We start from the raw sequence: 20,621 nt of genomic DNA, 5'->3' as shown, positions 1-20,621 counted from the left end.
GCTAATGTGCTATAAAGATTAGTACTGTAATTATAATCTGCCTTACAATGAAAAATGTTGCTACTGTTCTTTTTGTTCCATGCAGTACATTTAAGAATCAACTGTCATCTTGTAGAATTATTTTAATATACACTATTGAAATAATACAGAACTGCATTTTTATGATCGGGCTGTTAAATAGGCCCACAGAACTTCACTTTCCAGGTGCACAGGGAAACCAGAATATTTCTGCTTAAAACTATGAACAAAAGCCTTAATTGAAATTCAGTTGTAGGTGGCAGTTCTGTGGGGCCCGATTTAATGTGTTTTTCAGTATCCAGAGCTTTGCGACAGCTCTTGATGACAGCAAAGCGATATACTGTGTCGACGCACAGATTTGTGTGGTTTTAAAATGTAAAAGTCAACGGGAGAACTCGCGTGATGTGAGGAGAAACGCGCAGCGGGACCTGGCTGCCTCCCTCACAGGCGAGCGCCAAACTGGGCGGCCGCTGCTGGCGGGTCGGCCCCTGTTAAAGCCGCCGAAGGGGTTTTGGCGGGAGCGGCTGCAGGGACCCCTTGGCGCCACCGCTGACCCCGGCAGAGGGTGGCTGGGGCGACCATGAGGTGACGGCACAGAGCTGCGTGCCCGCGGGTAGTCGGGGGCTTCTGGAAGCTGAGGGTGGAAAAGGCCTCTGTCATTTTGCTAATGTGTATGGTAGCAGGGGGTTTAATGTTAACTTAGTTTAGATGAAGCCTGCTGGGCAGTCATGAGCAAACTCGCAAATGACTGAAGAAAAGCCTTTTTCAAAATATCTTTGGCAAAATTTGTAGCGGTCTTGGCTGAGATGTGTGGCCTGAGAGCTTAATGTGCTGCACTTTGGTGGGCCAAAATCAAATAAACAAGTGTTTGAAAGACTTGAGGGAGACTTCGTGAGATTTGAAGATAGCTATTACTTTTTATGAGAGGAAGAATAATTGGGGAAACAAACCAAACCGAATTTCCTTCCCCTCCAGAAAAATAAAAATAAAATCTGCATCCGTCGGCCTTCCTTTCTTAACCAGATGTGGTAAATCCGCTCCAAGGTAGTACCAAGGAAAGGATGTGACCTTTCCTTAGACAAGTGGAACTTGAAATATTCTCCTCCTGTTCTTGTGTTCATACTCCCCCTCGTGGACCAAGCTGTCAAAAATAATTTCAAGGAAAAACAGTCCTAAACTTTCCTCTGTTCCTTTACAGATCCAATTTAAAATTCTGAGGGGACACAGCGATACTGTGAGCTCCTGCCACTTTTGCTTTGAAGGCACAAAAATGCTTTCATGCTCTTACAATAGAACAGTGAAGCTCTGGGTATGTTATGAATGCAACAACAAATGAAAAGAAACCCCAACATCTTAAAGCTGAAATCAAACAATGAATGTTATACAGGCATGAAGACTGGCTGAGTCATCAAGGAGCCTTCTGAAGATATTTTACTGAAGTTTAAAAATAGCAGCTGTAAATGTTTTTGCACTCACAGATAAATAGTAAAACTATCTCATACTTCGAACATTCTTTGACATTAAAGAGTGACTCTTGTAAGAATATGTAGCATACAATGAATTAGAGCTGTAGTTTATTAATATTTTTAAATTGTGAGTTGATACACAAAGCTTACTCTTTTTCTTCTGAAAGTTCCTTTTTCTGACTTCTTTATGTGGCGGTGTGGGACCACACAGTTATCAGCATGGCCATGGTGTTTTAATACTTGTTGCTTGCTTTTTCCTTTTATTTAAATCTTGATTTGAACCCTTTATTTTCTTGTTCATCCAAGTTTTTTATAGTTAGTTGGGGGTTCCCTAAAATTCCAGCCACCCTAGGCAGGGCAACAGTGAGATCTGAACTGGGGAAGTGTGCAGGTTCTGGGTGGTCAAATCTAAATTTAGTCTAAAAGATAGCTTGGAGACATAAAAGTTAGGCGAACCCTTGAATTTTATGCAAGCAAATGACAATGCAGCTGTGCTAAATAGATTGCAGGCATTGCAATCTGGCATATATTAAACTGGCTTGATTCAAGAATTGGTAATGAGTTATAGTAATGCCTTAATATGATAGGTATAGAGATGAAATAATTTTATGAAGGATCTAAAGTGTTGACTTCTTACCAATGCAGTACTAGGTTTCTACTTTTTTTCAGACTTTTTTTCACACATCCTGAAAAAGCCCAAGAAGCCCAAAAGTGTAAAAACCAGACAGTTTTCAGGTTAGCACCACTAAGTTATCCAAGAGCTGTTGATGGCTAGATCCAAGAAATCAGGAAGTCTAGAATGAAAGAAGTCCTGTCTCTTAACAATCAGTTCCAATGTGAATTAACATGTGGAGATCTTAAGCAAATAATTGTAGATAGGAGAAATAAACATTATATACATACGACAAAAAGATAGTCCTTTCCTGAAATCGCTTAAAACTCTCTGTGTAAAAGCCTAAGTAGATAGAAGATGATGGAGAAACACAATGGCCTTAAGTTGTACCAGGGGAGGTTTAGATTGGGTATTAGGGAAAAAATTATTCACCAAAACAGTTGTCAAGCATTGGAACAGGTGCCCAGGGAAGTGCTTGGGTCACTTTCCTTGGAGGTCTTTAGAAGACATGTAGACAGTTTGAGACGTGGTTTAGTGGTGGACATCACAGTGCTAGGTGAACAGTTGGACTTGATCTTAAAGGTCTTTTCCAACCTAAAAGATTCTATGGTTCTGTGATAAATTAACCAGCAATGTAGTATGGGTCATCATTTCAGCACTTCAGTAATCTGTTGGTTGCTGTTTATGAATCACAAAACAGGCGCTTAAGTGGGATTTTGCAGTATGGGAGAGATTTCCTGTTATTTATAGGTGACTCCTTCAAAACATGAAGGGCAACAAAGGGGAACTCAAATTTTGAGAATGTAACAACTGGGTGACAAAGGCTGGCATCAAAGGTAGGGCAGAAGTGAAACAATGTCTAGGGATAAATCACAAAGCTTTATATTTGAAGACAAGAGGCTTGTATTTGTGACTGATTCCTCAATCAATGAAGGAATGTGAATAGAGGGAATAATATAACAGACAGTAAAGGGAAATCTGTGGAAGAACATTGCACATGGATACAAGTAGGCATTTTTGAAGAAAATTATATTATAGTAATTGATGGAGGGATGGCAGGCCTTGAGAGTGTGAGTTTTAACTATGTGAATGAGACTCCAGGATTTAGGTATGGACATGGACGTGAGAGTCTAAGGAGAACTCCTTCAAGAAATTTCTGGTGAAAACTACTGTGATGGGAAGGACATAAATAGAAGTCTGGGTGTGGTAGATGAAGAACTCTCTTTCAGTCAGTCTTGAAATGAAAAGAAGGAATAGAGAGTCTGAGATTTTAAGAATAACTGAAGACTAACTTTAGTGATTTCACAGTTTCTGTTTTCCCTTATTTAGTGATGCTTTGTATTTTTTTACAATTTAGCAAAACACTTCCTAATCAAACTCATTTGGATTTATGCAGGGATGTTGAGAAAGGTTTTCCTGTTCGAGTTTTTGAAGACGAACACACTGCCCCAATTTCTGAGTGCATCTTGACTCCTGATGACAGAAGGTGACCATTTTCTATCTTATTTAAAAAAAAAAAAAAAGATGGTTTTTGCGATGTCAAGGTTCAATTTCAGCACATGTAGAAACACTTAGTACAAAACTTAGAACAAATAAGTTACTTTTTCAATCCTTCCTATGGTTTCCTAACTTGTATTACATTAAAGTCAAACTTTTTGCTTAGTTTTGTAAGTGATAAGTCATTCTGTTATAATTTTGTCTTACATCTTCCTTCCTCCATACACTCCTCCTACTTTCTCTCCTTTGTTGTACTTTCGTTTATGCTGTCCATGCTCTGCTTGCAGACTGTTTACTGTTGGACTCCCACATGAACTACCGTAAATCTCACCTTGTTCTCACCTACAATTTGTACAGGAGCTCTTAAATCTTTTCTGTTTTGCATATGAAGTCTGCTGAATAAAGCATGAACCTCTTTATTGTCTTAAATGCATGTTGGAATAGTCTGATAGATTATGGCCTCTTTCAGGGCAAAGGACGCATCTAATTCTGTTTTTCTGAGTTACACAGCGCTGGAAGTCTATCTTTGACGTGTGTTCTGAAAGGGGTATATAAATTTATATCACTCTATAAAAGAACAACATTGAATTACCCAAGGTTCAGGGGTTCACCTGTCAGTGAGATTTATACCTTCATAAAATTTCTCTTCTGTCTGTATTGTTTATTAATACTATATAGACTTACCATTAAGCCTGTCTTGTCAATTAAAGAAGAAACGCATCTTAATCTAGTGTCAATCTGTGGACATAATAATTAAAGCAACTGCAGCATATATTGATATATATGGTTAAGCAGGTCAAGCAGTGCCTCCAGGGGTACTATTTCTGGCATATTTTTATCATTACGTCATAGTTTAAATCAGTTTTTATCAGGTTGTAGAGCTGACTGATTAATTTTTTGATCACTGAATAGTACATATGCTACACTGCCTATTGCAATTGTGTATATTTTTGAAACTGCTAAACAGCAAGTAAAATACACTATTGTGTACAGCCCTAGAAATCACCTTCCAATCAAAAAACACTACCAGTTCATAAATGTCATGTGGTCTTTTGCATTATGTATTTCTTTTTAGGAGTGGGGATTGTGTTGGTTGCAGGAAGTATACACATATGGAGAAAATAAAATAGATTTTAATAATATAATTGTATTTTTAGTTGTTAGAATGTTAATTCATTGAGTTTATTGGGCAAAATGTATAAAAGCAACAGTTTTGGAACATTATAAAAGTAAAAAGCCACAATGGTACTAAAAACATGTGTCACATTGGTGCCTTTGAATATAAACATTACTTTAGATATTTGGGAATATTTTAATGAAACAGTATGAGGGAAAAATTTTGGACTTCCCATTTAATGGAAACCTGCCAGTTTTGGTAAACTTCATTGAATAGCTTTGTTGTCTAATGTGGCTTTATGTTTGTGCAGAGCAGCATCTGTGGTAGAGGGTTACCCAGCAACATAACCACTAAAAATCAAAAAAACATTACTGACAATAACACTTCATATTCATTAAAGAAAAGACATCATAATGGCTTTAAAATTATTCTGATGTTAGAAATAATTAAATAACTTTTAATGGATGAAATAAAATTGAGTTGGCTGCTTGCACTGAAAATTACATACATGACATTTTTGTTATTAGTTTCTATCTGAAATATAAATAATCCTTTTTTCAACTAAGCTATGCAATAATTTTTGCTGTAGTCTTTGAAAAATCTATTTTAAATTAGTGGGTGTGAAGATGTTGAATCATTGTCAGAATTAAATGTTGTCATTTATTTTTAAAATACCTTTTAAATGAAAACATTGATTGCTGTTTTCATTAACGTTACTTTTAGAGTGGTAACATCATCATATGATAACACTGTTAAGGCTTGGGATGTGGAAACAGGAAAAATACTTTTATGTATCCTTTTGAATGCATATTGCAGAAGATACAATTGTAAAATTTGGATTTATGGCTTTTTTACTTATAAGTAAGAAAACACATTCCTTGTTAACACAATACAGTATAGTTAGGGTAGGTGAGCTTGACTTTTAGTCCTAGTTTTGGTACGAGTAATTGCTTCATCTTGGGTAAGTCTCCTGATGAATGTCTGTGTTATTTCAGATACAAATGGGTATGATAATAATAACCTGTCTCAGAAGATACATTTAAGAATGATTAACAATTTAGGATTTGAACAGTGCAGCTTTGTCTAATTTTAAGTTTATTGCTAATGCAAAAAAAAAAAGAAAAAAAGAAAAATTGGATATAAAGACATCTATCAGCTTTTACCAAGACAAAGTAGCATCAAAAGCCTTCTTTCTGAATCTGCTGTAAAACTCTCTTTAACCCTCAAGCATGTTTCTAAAACCTTTTATTTTCTCTTCGGTGGATGGTAGAACATGAAGGCATTGTAACTTTAGTATTTCTTATGATGGCAGATATGTGGTATCTAATTCAGACAAAGAAAATACCATATACGTTTTTGATGCAGTAAGAGCAACATTACCGGCACATACCCAAAGTAAGATTTACAACTTTTACATCTTGTTTATGCAGGTCTTGATTTTTTTTTTTATTTCTTACCAAAAATTGAGAAAATTAATTAATTCAGTTCAGTTCAAATATCCTTACTTGAGAAAGGCAAAATAAACTTACCTGTGAGACATTAAACCAGTGTTTTCCAGAATAAGCTTATAGAAAGGAGATAATGGGCCAAAATTAGACTAACAGTGATTCTTTTTTGAACAATAATTTCCCTTTGAAGGTAATTTCACTAGTGAGACCTCGGTCCCTTGAGGCTTCCATTCAGGACTGCAGGTCAGGGAGTTTGCCATTCTTGCAGAATCAGCTTAAAAATATATGAGCAGTCCTACAAATGTTAAATTAGCATATGGTTATCATGCTCCTGTGAATCAGAACCTGATGGTAAAATCATTTGGATTTAAAAATAAAAAGTGCAACAAATGGATCTAATACTTTTATTAGAACTGTCTCTGTTAGGTGAAGCCATCAGGACATACTTTGCTTACATTATTTTAATGGAGCTATTTGTGTTCTTAAAGTATAATTACCTGCTTAAGTGCTCCCTAAGAGTCTGAGCAGTTAACTGTCATTGGCTTTATGGGACCATGCTTCTGGACTTACTTTCAGGAATGGAGTGGAGAAATATCTTGCTCCATAGGCATGTAATAGGGCAGCATGTGAATTTGTGTTAACTGTATATGTTGAATGCCTGGCTACAAATTCAAATTTCTTACTATCTGCAGTAACTATGAGGCCTCTTTTTCACTGAGAAGTAGGTGAGGAGGTGTCCTAGCCAGTGAAACAGCAATTTTGAAATTACAGTGTTTTGCAAATAGACCGATGCATAGATGCTATGGCTAGTTCTGGCTTTCAGACCTGTGTTCTGAGACCCAGATGTAATTATTCAAAATAACTAATATTCTCACTTGATGTTTTTTGTATAGGTCATCACAAAAGTACAATTGCAAGATGTTGTTTTGACCCAGATAACCAAAAAGTGACTTCAGTATCATATGACAAGGCCATAAAGCTATGGGATATGGTGACACAATCCACTTCAATTACAATTAATGAGTAAGAAACAGTACTATAGTTAATTATCTGTGGCATTATTTGCATCCTCCACAATTATCAGTGAGATTTATGCTAAGATTTGTACTAGAGAATACCAACAAGTTATTGAACTAAATAATGTTATATATAAGCAAATTACATATACAGAAAGTGTGAATAAAATGGTCCACTCAAGTTTCCTGCTGTAAATAACTGAAAAAAATGTATTTTGATGATTGTAACCATTTCTAGTGCTGTTTTTTTAGAGCTTCTATGTTCTTGGGTATATGTAGATGCAGAAGATAGCATATGTAATATGGTACTGCAGTATAAACTTCTTGTTCTCATTTCTGCTAATTAGGAAAAATGTATAATTGCTGATGAATGAGGAGATAAAATATTACTTAGAATAGTGAAGTCTTTAAAAACATGGAGTGAAGCAAAAATAATACAGAGAAAAGGAGAAAATAGATCTAGATGTTGGGAATTGATAATTAATCCTGAGTTCTTACAGAATATTATGTGATAATTAGGTTTGGCACTGCAACCAGATCACCTTAGCCCTTCATAAAATTCATGGGCCTCAGAGCAGCCACAGGATGATCTACTCTGCTCTTAATGAGCTCCAGTAAAGACCTCACAGATGTCCAATCTCTTCCGTTGTCTCACTGTGTTAATCATTACAAAGATTTTCCTCAGGTGGACTATTCTGGCTGCAGCTTAAGCTCTCATGTTTCTGTTTAGATCCACTTCAGACATGGAGATCAGATTATTCACTTGTTTTTGTCTACATTTATATATATATCCAAGAACTTCTATTACATCATTACATCTGCTGAGTCATCTTTTCAGTAAACCATTGTTACTCATTTAACATTTAATTATTGTTTCCTATTTTACTGATCATTCTTGCTGTTGATCTCAGATCTTTCCAATCAGCCCACATTTTTCTTGAATTATATGGCTCTATAATGTAAAGAGTATTCCCTCCACCAGGAAAAACCCAGAAATTAATTATTACTACATGCTTCTTTGTGGTTGTGCCTCTGTTCATACATCCTGGGATGAGATTTACTCTTATTTGATAGTGAAGAGGAGTCAGAATTTGTTGCTTCCTTTTTTTTGCAGAACTGTGATGTAGTCCATTGTTCCCACTCCGTATCTGTGGATTCTGCAGTGGATTATTTGTGTTTGCACAGAATGTCAGACTTGACAAAATTGACCTGATCAGGTAGCATGCATATTAGATAGTTGATAAAACACTGTATGACCCTTACAAACTACAGTGACAACAGCATTGTTTCCTGTAGAGGCTGTTATAACCCTTTTATTTTCTTGATAATTTCTTCCATTTGTGAAGACAATTTTGAATTTTAACGTTCTCCCTTGTATAACTGCAGACCCTCTTTGGCTTCATTTCGTCTCTGTACTCTTTATATTATTACCTACATTATTAATGGAAGTATGAAATGGGACTGGATTCAGGACAGATGCTGTGGACCCCAGCTCAGTATGTACTTTTATTTTCACAGTGAACCAATTATGGCCACTCTCTGAGTACAGATATCGTTTTCCCAGCTCATTTATCCTTATATGCTTTTGGAGAAGGTCATGCCCAGTGCCAGAAGCCTTGCTCAGTATGATCTCCTGAGTCTTCACACGCTAAAGTCTTGTATCTCTCGCTGAAGTCAGTAATACAGTAAAAACATTAGGTCAATTTAGGATATTGTTACCATTTTAAGAAGGAAGTTTGCAACAATAGAGATGTCAAATCGACCGTTAAAAATATCAATGGCTTTAAATAAACTCAACCATTTTAGCTTTGAATTCTTAAAACAATAATCAGAGAGAGAGTCTGCCTTTAAACACTGTAATAAAATTGTCTTTGAGGGATTAGGAATTACTTTGGATGGGAAATTCAATCTGGAACATTGTAATGCTTTTTTTAAATTGCAGTGACTACAGCATTGTTTTCTGTAAGAGATGCTCATAATCCTTTCCACACTGTAGATTGCAGGAAGCCCTAGAGTCCTCACCCAGTTCTGAAACGTTCGGATTTCTTTTCTGATGAGTATCACTGCTTCCAAGATCAGACTTTAATCTAGAGTTGTTTAATATTTTTCCCCTGAATGTTTGGGTTGAAATTTACATGTGGAGATGGATGCATGCTGTTTATTTAATGAAAAACAGGTGGCTTTTTTTGGTAATTTACTTGTAGTAAAATGTGGTTGTGTTGTAGCCACTGAACAATTTCTTGTTAAGCTGCGTTCAACAACAACAACAACAACAAAGCAAGCTGGTCACTTGTCACTTAACAGCAAGGTTTCAGTCCTGCAAAATGACCTAATCCAGTACGAGATATAAAACTGTGCTGGCTGTGAGGTTGTAAGCAGCTCCAGAGACTTCACTGAACTATTCCTATAGTTAAAATTCAGAATATGCTTATGATGCTTTCCTGGATGAAGACAGGATGCTCAATGTTGCAGGAGGCTCTTTGAGAGGTTTGTAATGGCTACAAAAGGTCACTCTTCCTGTGTTTTTCATCTGTGTTTCAGGGGACACAGCAATGCTATCTCAGATTGCTGCTGCACCGCTGATGGTCATTACTTGTGCACAGCATCCTGGGACAAAAGCTTAAAAATATGGGATATAAAGACAGGAGAATTTTAGTGTCATGAACCCGTTTCCTTCAACGAAAGACATGAGGGTTCTGTTAGTTCCTGCCATTTCAGCCAGGGTGGTGAGTTATCTTAATACTAGTGCATGATGTATCTTGATACCTACATACAGGACATTTCAGATAAGCCATGAGTGACAACTCAAATCATGTAGGTAATTAATTAATCATTTCCAAGATAGCATGTTTAATTATGAGAAAATGATGTCCATGTAAAGAAGTTGATTGAGGCTAATGGTCTGTGTTCTGTATTAACCAGGCAACTGGAAACTTGCTTAGTTGGTATACCCATCAAGAGGTATAATAGAAAGATCATAATGGAGTAAAAGCACAGTACTATGTTAGAAGATTAACTTAGCACTTGTGGATATTACCCTAACATTAGTTAACTGAAAAAAAACCCCATGTTCAGTAAATACTGTACTGATCTGTAATAATAAGGAAAACGTGGATGTCTTTGTTAGTACCCCCAAAATAATGTTACTTCACAGCCCAAACAACGTATACTAGCAATGTACTGAAAAACTTCATGGATGTTCTCAGCTACGCTGATCGAGCACATAAACTACCATATTTAAAGCAGGTGGTATTTATGAGTTAGACCAAGACAGTTTGGCACCTGGCACTTGATGTCTCCTTGAGGCTTGGATGAATAGGAGGAAGAAACAGACTCTCCAGTTTACCTGTATCTGAGTGGAGGTAGTGGGGAGCTGTTTCTTACTGCCTTAGTTCCATTACTTTCACTAGATCACACACAACTCCCAGTCCCTACACAACATGAAATCTGTTAACTGCTGACTGCTACTGTGCAGAAACAGCTTCTCTTCTCTTCACTGGGGTGGACTAATTATGAGTTTCTGTACATTGTGATCTTATCGGCTGTTTTCTTTTGCAACTTCACATCCGAATGCTCCAGTAAAGGTGACTCCTGCACTGCTGACAGCAGGTTAATCTGCGGTCATAGCCAGTGCCTTCTGAGGCAGGCAACTCACATAAATAAATAGCAACTCTGTGGGGAAAAATATGCCTGTGGGTTGAAGACAAGAAAATGCAGATAGGCCTGTGAATATTGGAATCTGAAAACATGCTTTCCACACTAAACTCTACTTTTTTTGTTTTATTCACAGTTGACCTAACAATTCTGAAAGTATTCTCTGTATTTTAATTTTTAAACAAGGTATCTCCTTAACTTTTAAGTCAACAGAATTTTCATATGTTTTTTTCCACTTGCTTGTGTGATTGCTAAATTTAGGATTAATATTTACAAAATTAAGAACATTACCAAGTAGCTGAAAGGAACCTCTATTGTCTTGTTAAGGCATGACTAATATCTCATTATTTAATTTTTTTTATAAAGTCTGACTCGCTGTTAGAACGAGCCTCTTTTATTTGTCTGTGTGACAAAGCAAAGCTAAAATACAACATTTGGATTTTACATTTCAGCATCACTTGTGTCTGGTGGATATGACAACACTATAGCTATATGGGATACAGATGCAGCCTATAAAAGGCTAAGCTTAAAGGTACTGAGATGTTTTTTGGTCACTAGTTTGATGAGATGGTATAAAATGTATTGCTGGTTTAAAAGCGTTGTATATTTAATTATCTGACAAATATCCTTGCCTATCATTTTTAGAGACAGGCAGGAATATATCCTGGATTTGTGTGATTTAATTTCCTAGAACAGTATGTTCTTATGCAATTAGCTACAAAGATATTACCTTTGTCAAATCAGTTGTTAATAAGCTATTACATTTCTCGTTTTATGAACAAGCTTATTTAAGGATTGTATTGCATGGAGTGGTATCTGTGTTCTAGGAGAGAGTTTCTTCCAACATGTAACAAGAGCTTGGGTAGCACACATACTAATTTTGAAATGCCACACTCTGTATGTTTACACGCTTACTTATGTCCACAAAAAACTGCGCTAAAAGGGAAGCATTAGAAAAAAAGTAAATATTGGTGTTGAGGTTCTCAGGCTTAGCTCAGTTCCTAGGTTACATAGTTTACATTACTGCTTATAGTGACAGGGATGTGGTTGAAAACGTTAAGGTACTTTTCAGGATGAAAAATTGTATAAACAAAGTAGCTAGTCAGTATTTAGCTATCCCTGCTTGGAGCTAGGCCTCCTCATTTCTTCCATATCCATGGTAATACTACCCAAAATTTGAGGCAGTAATTAATACCTACAGGGAAAAAAAAAAAAAAAAAAAAAGCAGCGCAACTCTCATTAGGTACTGCAGCTACTGCAAATTTCCCAATTCACAGCAATCACTGTAACTAACTCAGTTTCCCATAAAAAAGAAGGCATCTGTTTAAATGCTTGTATCTTTGTAACTATGGAGAATTCCAGTTTAGGATCTGTGCTTTGGTGTAATTATATTCTGGAATCATAACTAAATTTAAAAATATTTTTTAAAGATTCTTCTATAAACCCCATGTTTTATGTAGGCATGTTTGACTGCTTCTCTGTGCTGGAAAAATATATGTTCATCTTTTAATTGTATTTCTCAGGTGTGGCATTTGTCTATCAAAATGACCATGCTTTCCTAAACTCTTACTGTTTATATGTGTATTACATAAAGATGTACAAACATTTATACTTAAATGTGTTAACATCCCATTAATTTATATGTATGTATCTGTAATACCATTCATGGTATTTACTCCCTAGCTGGAATAAGTAATTTGTTTTAGATTTTAACCTGTTTCGATTCTTATGCCAGCTCAATGCTGTTAACCTCAAATTAGCTATGCTGCAGTTGTCAGGATAAGGATATCCGATACAGCTGCTTGACTTGGCCTGCTTTCAGAACTGGTTTCCTTCCCTTAAAATGGAGGCAAGTTGCTGTCTGTTCCCACAGCTCTTCCCTCTGTTATCACGTGATAAATAGCCTCAAGATTTTTTAGGAAATGAATTTTAGAAGTCGACTCTCTTTTTACATTTCTTTTTAGAACTGTTCAAAAATTAGAAAAGACCTATGCTTAAATGGAGCTTAAAGCCATGGTAACTGTGTAGTTGTCATTCTTCTGAGTGCTACAGCTGGTGGTCTGCTTACCAGAGGTGGTAACAGCCACTGTTTACAGGTATATGTATGAAACTATGAACTTCATAGCAACTTTTTTTCTTGACGGGACATGAGGCTGTCTAGATAAGAATTTTCTCACTGAATTTCAAAATGCATTTATGGTACAAATAGTTGGTTTTATTATAATGAAGGGTTTTTTCCTTGCCTTACAGTCAAATTTTGCTTTACTGTAGGGTCATTGGGACTGGGTAACACATGTTGCGATTAGCGAAAACAAGGAAAGGATTCTTTCAGCCTCAAAAGTAATTGCTAATTCCTGATGGGCTTTCAGGAGCTAACTTATAAATAGATGTGAAGATTTCATCCCTTGTTTTCAACTTTTTTTGGTATGAAATTTAACAATAGTCAAGTTGCTCATAGAAGTGCTAAGTTGTAATCAGTAAGTACAGAGAATCTTAAAAATAAGTTAAGTGTGTTTATCTTTTGTTATTTTAAAATGTGTGGGCAGTTTAAGATACCTAAAGATTTTTTTCTAAAAACGTGATATTTATATGTGAGAGGGCTCAGTGCTCATATTGAGAGGGCTCATCTGCTGAGGTGAGATTTCATCCTTATGGTAATGATGTAAACCACTTGTTTGGTAATATGCAAATACGTCAAAATAATCGCATCTTTTTTTCAGGATTCTACTTTGAGGTTATTGAATATTGAAAAGATGGATCATATGCCTTCAGTGGTAGAAACTGGAAAAGCAAGAGGCTCAAAAATTGCATCACCTTCTGTTTCTCCTGATCTTTAAATTAATGGGATGTTAACATGTTTAAGTATAAATGTTTGTACGTCTTTATGTAATATGCATATAAAGCTAAGACTTTCCATTAACCTTGCTCTGCCCTAGTATTCTGTATGAGGAATAATAAAATACCTTGTACTAATCCATGAAATAGCTGTGATGTATCAGGTAAAGAATAAAATCCCCAGGAGTAGAAATCTTATTTATGCTGCATGGTAGATAGAGGATAAAATTAATTACTTGTCCTTTGGAAATTTTAAACAATTTTAAAGGAATACATTAGTCCCACATTCAATCTTACTAAAGGAAATAGCTATATGTAAATTATCAATAGGTTTCCTTCCATTAGATAAACCATTCTTCTTTACTATGGCAAACAAAGAATCCTTGCTCTCAGTGCACATCAGAAGAGATTTGTGAGTAAAACCATGAATAAGGCCATGAACTTGTTGCCATACCTCTTAAAAATTTTTTGTGAAGGAGCTTTCAGGCATTGCAAGTAAGTTGTGATTTCAGTCTGACATGATGTAGCACAAATTAATTCTGTGTAATAAAGGCTCCCTCCAACAAGGAGTGTGGTATTTTCCCTACCCTTTCTTAGGAGCAACCCTGAGATGATTATTATGTGAGATGAGTATATGTGAGAATGTCACTTAATAAAAGATTAAGTGTCTTAAAACGTTTGGAAGCCCTATTCCTAAAAACAGTATTTTCAACCTTTTTAACATTTCTTTCTAAAAGGGACTTAAAGTGGGGCGAAATAGTCACAGCTGAGCATGTGACACCCTGGAATGCAGTTAAGCTGTGGAATACAAAGAGATCCAAGTAGGTAAGTTTGGTTTTTTTACCTTGTTAAAATTATGTGAATTGTGTAGCAACAATTACACTTGAATCCAAAGTTAAATGGAAAATATTTTTAGGGAATAGTGTGTTTTCTACAGATTTATGGCTTTGAATAAGTATTAGGTGATAAACTGTATTATTTTCCAGCATTCTTTCCCCTTCTTTACTTCTTAATTAAATATTATTGTTTTGTTACAGAAGCTAGAAGAAAATGCTGCATCTATGCTCCTCTTTTTTTTTTTTTTTTTTTTCTTTTTTTTAAGTAGATCACATAAAATAGGTGTGTTTTATAGCTGGATTAATTTGGCTTTAACGTTGTTAGTAATACTGAACTAATTTATGTTAGAAAACATTAGTCCTAGAATAATTAATGTTATATTAGAATTGAAAGTGTTCTTTCTTTCTTTACTGTTTGTAGCTGGAAAAATCAAAGCTCCAATTTTTTCCACTGAAACAGGAAAAAAAAGCAGTTGCTGTATAGAGGCTTGGTTCATTTTGTGTTAGTGATGTGAGGATGTTGGAAATTTTCTTTTGAATGAATCTTCTTTTTATCTCCCAAATTGAGAAAACCAAGAAAAAATGAATTCTTACATGCTGGTTTTAATAAAGCCAGTAAGTTCTATTACTTACTGCTGTTTTCTGTCCATTGCCATCACCTGTTTTATGCTTGGGTGCCAGATGAGTCAGCTTGTCTTCAGCCCTGAACTGATCTCACCTGCAGCAGTAGGCTCATATTTGTATGCAGCATAGGTTTTACAGAGGATGTGATAATTACAGACAATTCATAAGCTGGAGATTTATCTGCATATTTTCTGGCTCTTATACTGCCATGGTTTGACTAATTCACTCTGTCCCTGTTCTCACCTGATGAGAAATTTGTATGACTGTTTCAGACCAAGTCAGTGTGGCTTCCCTTCTGTGGGAGTTACTTGAATAACATCTATAATTTGGCTGTAAATACGCCTTGGTTGCCTGTTAAATTGCCAAAGCGATCTTTGTGCTTTGCAGATTCTGATCACAGTCCAAGCCTGTAATCAGGTCTGTTCATGGAGCTGAGCCTTTCCTGATAACCTTAGCTGGTGGGCCAGGCTCCGTGTTTGCTCATGGCTCAATCCTGCCTGGTGGCAGCTCCGTCCCTCTCTTGGCAGGGTCCACCCTTGTCTGCTGCCCTGTGCAAGTGATGGGCTGAAGGGCCAGGGCCCTGAGGGAAGGCGTTGTATCAGTGTATCAGCATCAGTTCTGCGTGAAGGATTCGAATTAGCTCTATAGAAAACCACCCAGATAACTTTTTGTAGTTTGTAGCTTTTTGTAGCTTGTGCAAACATGCACCTTTTGTCAGGCACTCCAGTGTTATGTGTGTGTAGATCATAAAGCGCATAAGCGGTGTGTGCAAATGCATACTGGGGTTTGATTTTTGCATCATTACAGATGATTGCAGCATGTAATTGAGGCCCAGTCCTCCCTTGGTATCTTCCACTGTGAGCCTTGGGCCATCGAGACACAGCGGGACGGTGGGACGGAAGCCTAACTGTAAGTAAATAGCGTTTTGTGGAAATGCTGACACTTAGGTGTTTTCCTTCGGTCTTTACACGTGTTGTGTCAAAACAGACGCTAAGGTGCCGAGCAGCGGCCCGCCCCGCTGGTCCCCCGCCGCAGGCCGAAGCGCCGCTGGCCCCCAGCCGAGCCGGAGCTGGCGGGGGCTGAGTTCCCAGCCCGGCCCTGCCGCCCGCTGGGAGCCGCTCCGCCCGTAGCGTAGCCGGGCCACTGGCCGTGGCGGTACTGGGGCGCGGCCGAGTCAGGCCGATGTATTGGGGCTGCGCAGAAGCTCAGCCTATCGCCGGGCGCCGTGGCTTAGTTGGTTAAAGCGCCTGTCTAGTAAACAGGAGATCCTGGGTTCGAATCCCAGCGGTGCCTGCGCGGGGCGGCCCATATGTTTTGCCGGCGGGGAATCGCGGGGCCCGGCAAGCTGCGCTACGCCCACGTGTCTTCTCTTGTCTCCACAGCTTCAACCGCCTTTCAGGGAGGTAAACGGAACTATTATTTCCTTCTCTCTCTTTTTTTTTTTTTTTTTTTTCCCTCTTCCCTCTTGTAGTTTGAGTGCGTATTGACTCGGTGTCCGCTGCTGAGGTGTTCATCACCCATCAGTACCAGACCTACCTTTCACTTCTTCTTACTCACTTGTGTTAACTCAAACCTGGCTTTTCCAAGTGAAAATGGTAATAAAAGCCCTGTGCTGTTCTCCGTGCAGTGACACGGCAGAAGGTTTTCCTAGACATCTTCAAAAACCAAAGGCCAAATCCTGCCCCATTAGGCTTGTGAATTAAGCCCAGTGAATGCATTCCAGATTTGTGTTACTGCAAGCAGAGGTAGAATCTGTCCTTAGATCCAAAGACAAGACTGAAAAGCCATTAATACAAGTCCCACCCTAGCAGCTGTATCCTCAGGTGTTTTTTTACTCCCAGCAGTGATGGGAGTAATGGGATTCACAGGCACATTTTGAGGTTATCACAACTCCGATATGCAGCTACATCCCAGCTGTTGGTGGCCCCAAAGTGCAATGCATAAGTCTTAATATCCAGGATGAGCATCTTTGGTTACAACATTTGCCTGCAGGAACCTTTCTTTGAGTAGTATTTACTGTAAAAATGCAACTTAGATAGTATTTGATATGTGATAAATAGAAGTAAACCATAACTGCAAGTTGCAATGGTTTTAAAAAAGGTGGAGTATTTTGGATTTAACCTCTCATAGATTAGCATTGCCTAAAAGAAATCAGAAAGACCTAGAGTTTAAGACAATTGGAAAGTGCAAATTAAGGAAGACTTGGGGAAAAGAAGCTGCAGTGAATGTCAGCCAGTTCCCCTGCTGCTCCTCAACTGGTGGCAGTTTGGACCCTGCGGGAAACAAGAATTTTGAAAATGAAAATCTTGTGCGAATGTTTCTGTTCCCCTTATGTTTGTAGCTGATACAAAGTCACGTACGTACATTCTAGCACTAAGTTGAAGCAACAGATGAGGTGCCAAGTCCATGAACTTGTGAGATTTTAGTATCAAGAAAACCCAGCAGTTTGGTGTCAAATAAATCCTGCAGTCATGAGCAGTGACGCCAAACTCCACTCTGCAGGAAAGGGTTGGCTTGGGCACCTGGCGCTGTGCTGGGTGCTGTGTAAGGGAGAGGCACGTCTGTGCATGGACCCAGCAGCCTCTCCTCTGGATTCGGCTGTTGGGATAGTGCCTGCCAGGCACCTCTCTCTTCCTGTTAGGGCTCCACTTCCTCCACTTGCAGCTTTTTGGTGCATTAGGAGGATAGTTCCTGAAATGAAGAACAAAGAAAAACAAATATTTGGGTAGTTTTTGCACATGCTGTTTGTAGCCAAATGGACTTGTTCTCAGCTCTTGCACAGTAGACAGAGATGACTTAGGGGGTCTGTATTCTAGGTATTTGTGCTGTTACTCTGCTAGTTTCCATCTAGTTTCCTAGTTTCTGTTCTTTAGCTTGCAGATGAGAACTGCCAACATTAATGAGTATCTAGGCATCCATCAAAATTGTTAACACTCTTCTCATGCAGCAGCAGAAACAGCATGATGAGCCAGCCAGGATGGCACCAGTGGGCTGGTCACTGTGTATCTCAACATGGGCACCATAAAAAAGGCCTCAAAACGTTTGAGAAAGAAGGACAAAATAGGAATCCAAATCAGTTCATGAACACAGATCTGATTTGTTTGGATTCTGTAAGAGTGACTGTATTTTTGTGTATTAGTCACAAACACAGACCCCCAGCTTCTGTAACAGATTTCTAGGATGATCTGTGTATTTACGTGGGAAGTAATATTTTAAGCCAATATTTAAGCAAATTGAGTGAACTGTGGCTTTTTTTATTTTGCATAGATTTAATGATATATAAATACATCATATAGGTTGCTTGTTTTGGCTCATACATGGATGTTTTAAATACATATTCAGGAAATCCCTTCATCTGAGCACTGAAATTTCACTGAATGCCCAGAGGGTATGGGTAAAAGGCCTGCTGTGCTGGAGAATTTGCTTATATTTCTTATTTAAGTAACAACATTAATAAGAAATGCAACGAAGTGAAATTCACTTAGATATGCCTGTTCTGCTGACAGTAACAACATCTCAGTGTTCGGTTATTTCCAAGATTTGCCACCAGCCTTTTCCTTGCAGTAGTAGTCAGCTGGACTGTTCAGTCAGTCCAGTTAACGTAAGTAAAACTATTTCCATAAAAAAGTATTTTCAGGATTAAGGCCTTTAGCTGTTCTTCTGTTACAGGTAATGTTTAGTTCATAAATTGAGAGCTAGAGTGAGAAGCCTGAGGAACATGCTCATCAATGGGATTGTGTGAAGTGTTTTAATGCACATGATAAATCCACTCCCTCTGTTAAAATGTTATAACACTAGTCATGCCAAAAAGATTCTGTATTATTTATCATGTGAGATTCTACAAAGATAGTTTTCTAAGGTAGTTTAAAACAACTAAACAAATCACTAACACTTAAGCTGAACATGCAGGTTGAGTGTGTATGGTTTCTTTTGGTTTTGTTTTTTCTTTTAAGTGTGGGAATAGGCCAGATGAAGGCTGCTTAAATCTAAAGTAAGATTGTAGTTATGTATTTGTCAATAGTGTTAAAAATGGATTAAAGCTTATATATGGTTTGCCAGGTAGCAGGTAGTAACAGCTGTCTTTGCATAAATATTTGCATTTTATTTTTCATGTGAGCTGAATAAGCTTCCTTCTCCCACTCCTCGCCCAAATGTTACACCATCACATCAACAACCGGGGAAGTAAAGCATTTGTACTCTGTATATGATCATGTCATCCACTGCTCTAAGATACAGCAAGTGGTGTTTACAGACCCCCTGGCCCATATGCTGCTGGTATTTGCAATTTTGAGTTTGGAAATACACATATAATCGTGTGATCTGTTCAGTTCCCAAAAAGTGACAGAGCGCCTGGTCAGATGGGCCTTGCGCATCAAGAGACCTGTTCTTTGTTCCTCAGCCGCTGTTTGGCTCTGGACGCGCTGCTCTCAACTTCTGATCTCTTTTTGCCATCTGTAAAATTACAATAATACTTACTGATGTCACAGGGTTGCTGGGAGAGTTCATTAATGTTGTATGAAGCACTCTGAGCTTTTGGATAAAATCAATGTTATTAAAGCCATGTTTTTATTTTTCTTCTCAGCAAGTTCAGTCTTCCTGCAGTTAGGTCACGCTGGTGCTAAGGCTCTTTGATAGCGCTGGCAACGTTCGCGGATTCACAGATGCATCTGGACTGTTTCTGGGAAAAGGGGCCTGACTGCCTTTGTCTTGCTGATGGGGTAGAAAATCATCTTTCAAATAAAACTTTTTACGGGTTTAAGTAAAGTTATTCCTTCAAAATTTAGTACATAGGAGTACTTTTAGTCTTCTTGTTGAAGGTGCTTATTAGCTATTTAGATTATTTTCTGCTTACCTACAGAAATATAAGTAATACCTGTTTTTACAGGCTACTATTTTTCTGTCGAGATACTTTTCCTATTTTAATCTCTCAAAATATTGCAACATCTTACAGGAGGGTGTGTGATTATTGTATCAATATATAGTTGAAATTGCCTGAGAAGAGGTAAATGTCATCGGTAGCTTGTGATAAGTATTTAGAAAATACTTTAAAATCTTTCTAATTGTAAAAAAATGCTGTTTTTTGATGCCAAGCCTAAACCAAATGGCCACAGTCTGTAAGAAAGAAGGATGCATACTATATTTCTTATGACATATTCCCATAATGACTGCTTCCTTCAAATGGAATAAAGTAACACCTGGTAAAGACAGGGAATCCTTGCAAGTTAAGTATGATAAACGATAACCTTTTGTAAAAGTGTATTATAGGAACTCACATATGACCCTGACAGATTCATGCAATAAATACAAATCCCTAGAACTGTTAATTGTGCTCTGATCCTTTTATTCAGAGAGCATACAGTGTTCAACATTTTTAGAGCTGTAATGAATCTCTGAAATCATATTAAGGTGGTATCAAAGAATAATTTAATTGCCAGTAGCAAGTATACTGTTTAATTATTTGAGCTGGGAGAGTGAATTCACCTGCCTTTGAAAATTT

At 37.5% G+C, this 20,621-nt stretch overlaps 1 protein-coding gene across 1 annotated transcript; it reads left to right on the top strand.

Moving 5' to 3' along the window:
- Positions 1–119: 119 nt before the first annotated feature.
- Positions 120–18,977, top strand: WDR88 (WD repeat domain 88). Its single transcript, XM_080365089.1, has 6 exons — positions 120–1,327; positions 3,494–3,583; positions 7,053–7,182; positions 8,562–8,671; positions 11,282–11,361; positions 14,402–18,977. The coding sequence occupies exons 2-6, from the start codon at positions 3,574–3,576 to the stop codon at positions 14,432–14,434; spliced, it is 363 nt and encodes a 120-aa protein (XP_080221215.1). The 5' UTR covers positions 120–1,327; positions 3,494–3,573; the 3' UTR covers positions 14,435–18,977.
- Positions 18,978–20,621: the final 1,644 nt, after the last annotated feature.

The sequence above is a fragment of the Falco punctatus genome (genome assembly GCF_963210335.1).
Source record: "Falco punctatus genome assembly, chromosome: 14".
Classification (NCBI taxonomy): domain Eukaryota; kingdom Metazoa; phylum Chordata; class Aves; order Falconiformes; family Falconidae; genus Falco; species Falco punctatus.
This window is presented reverse-complemented; position numbering and strand designations above follow the sequence as displayed.

Excerpts from the sequence above, each read along its gene's own strand:
- WDR88 (XM_080365089.1), top strand. Across the intron at positions 7,183-8,561 it reads ACTTCAATTACAATTAATGA|ACCCTCTTTGGCTTCATTTC; the intron begins GTAAGAAACAGT and ends GTATAACTGCAG. Across the intron at positions 8,672-11,281 it reads ATGCTGTGGACCCCAGCTCA|CATCACTTGTGTCTGGTGGA; the intron begins GTATGTACTTTT and ends TTTACATTTCAG.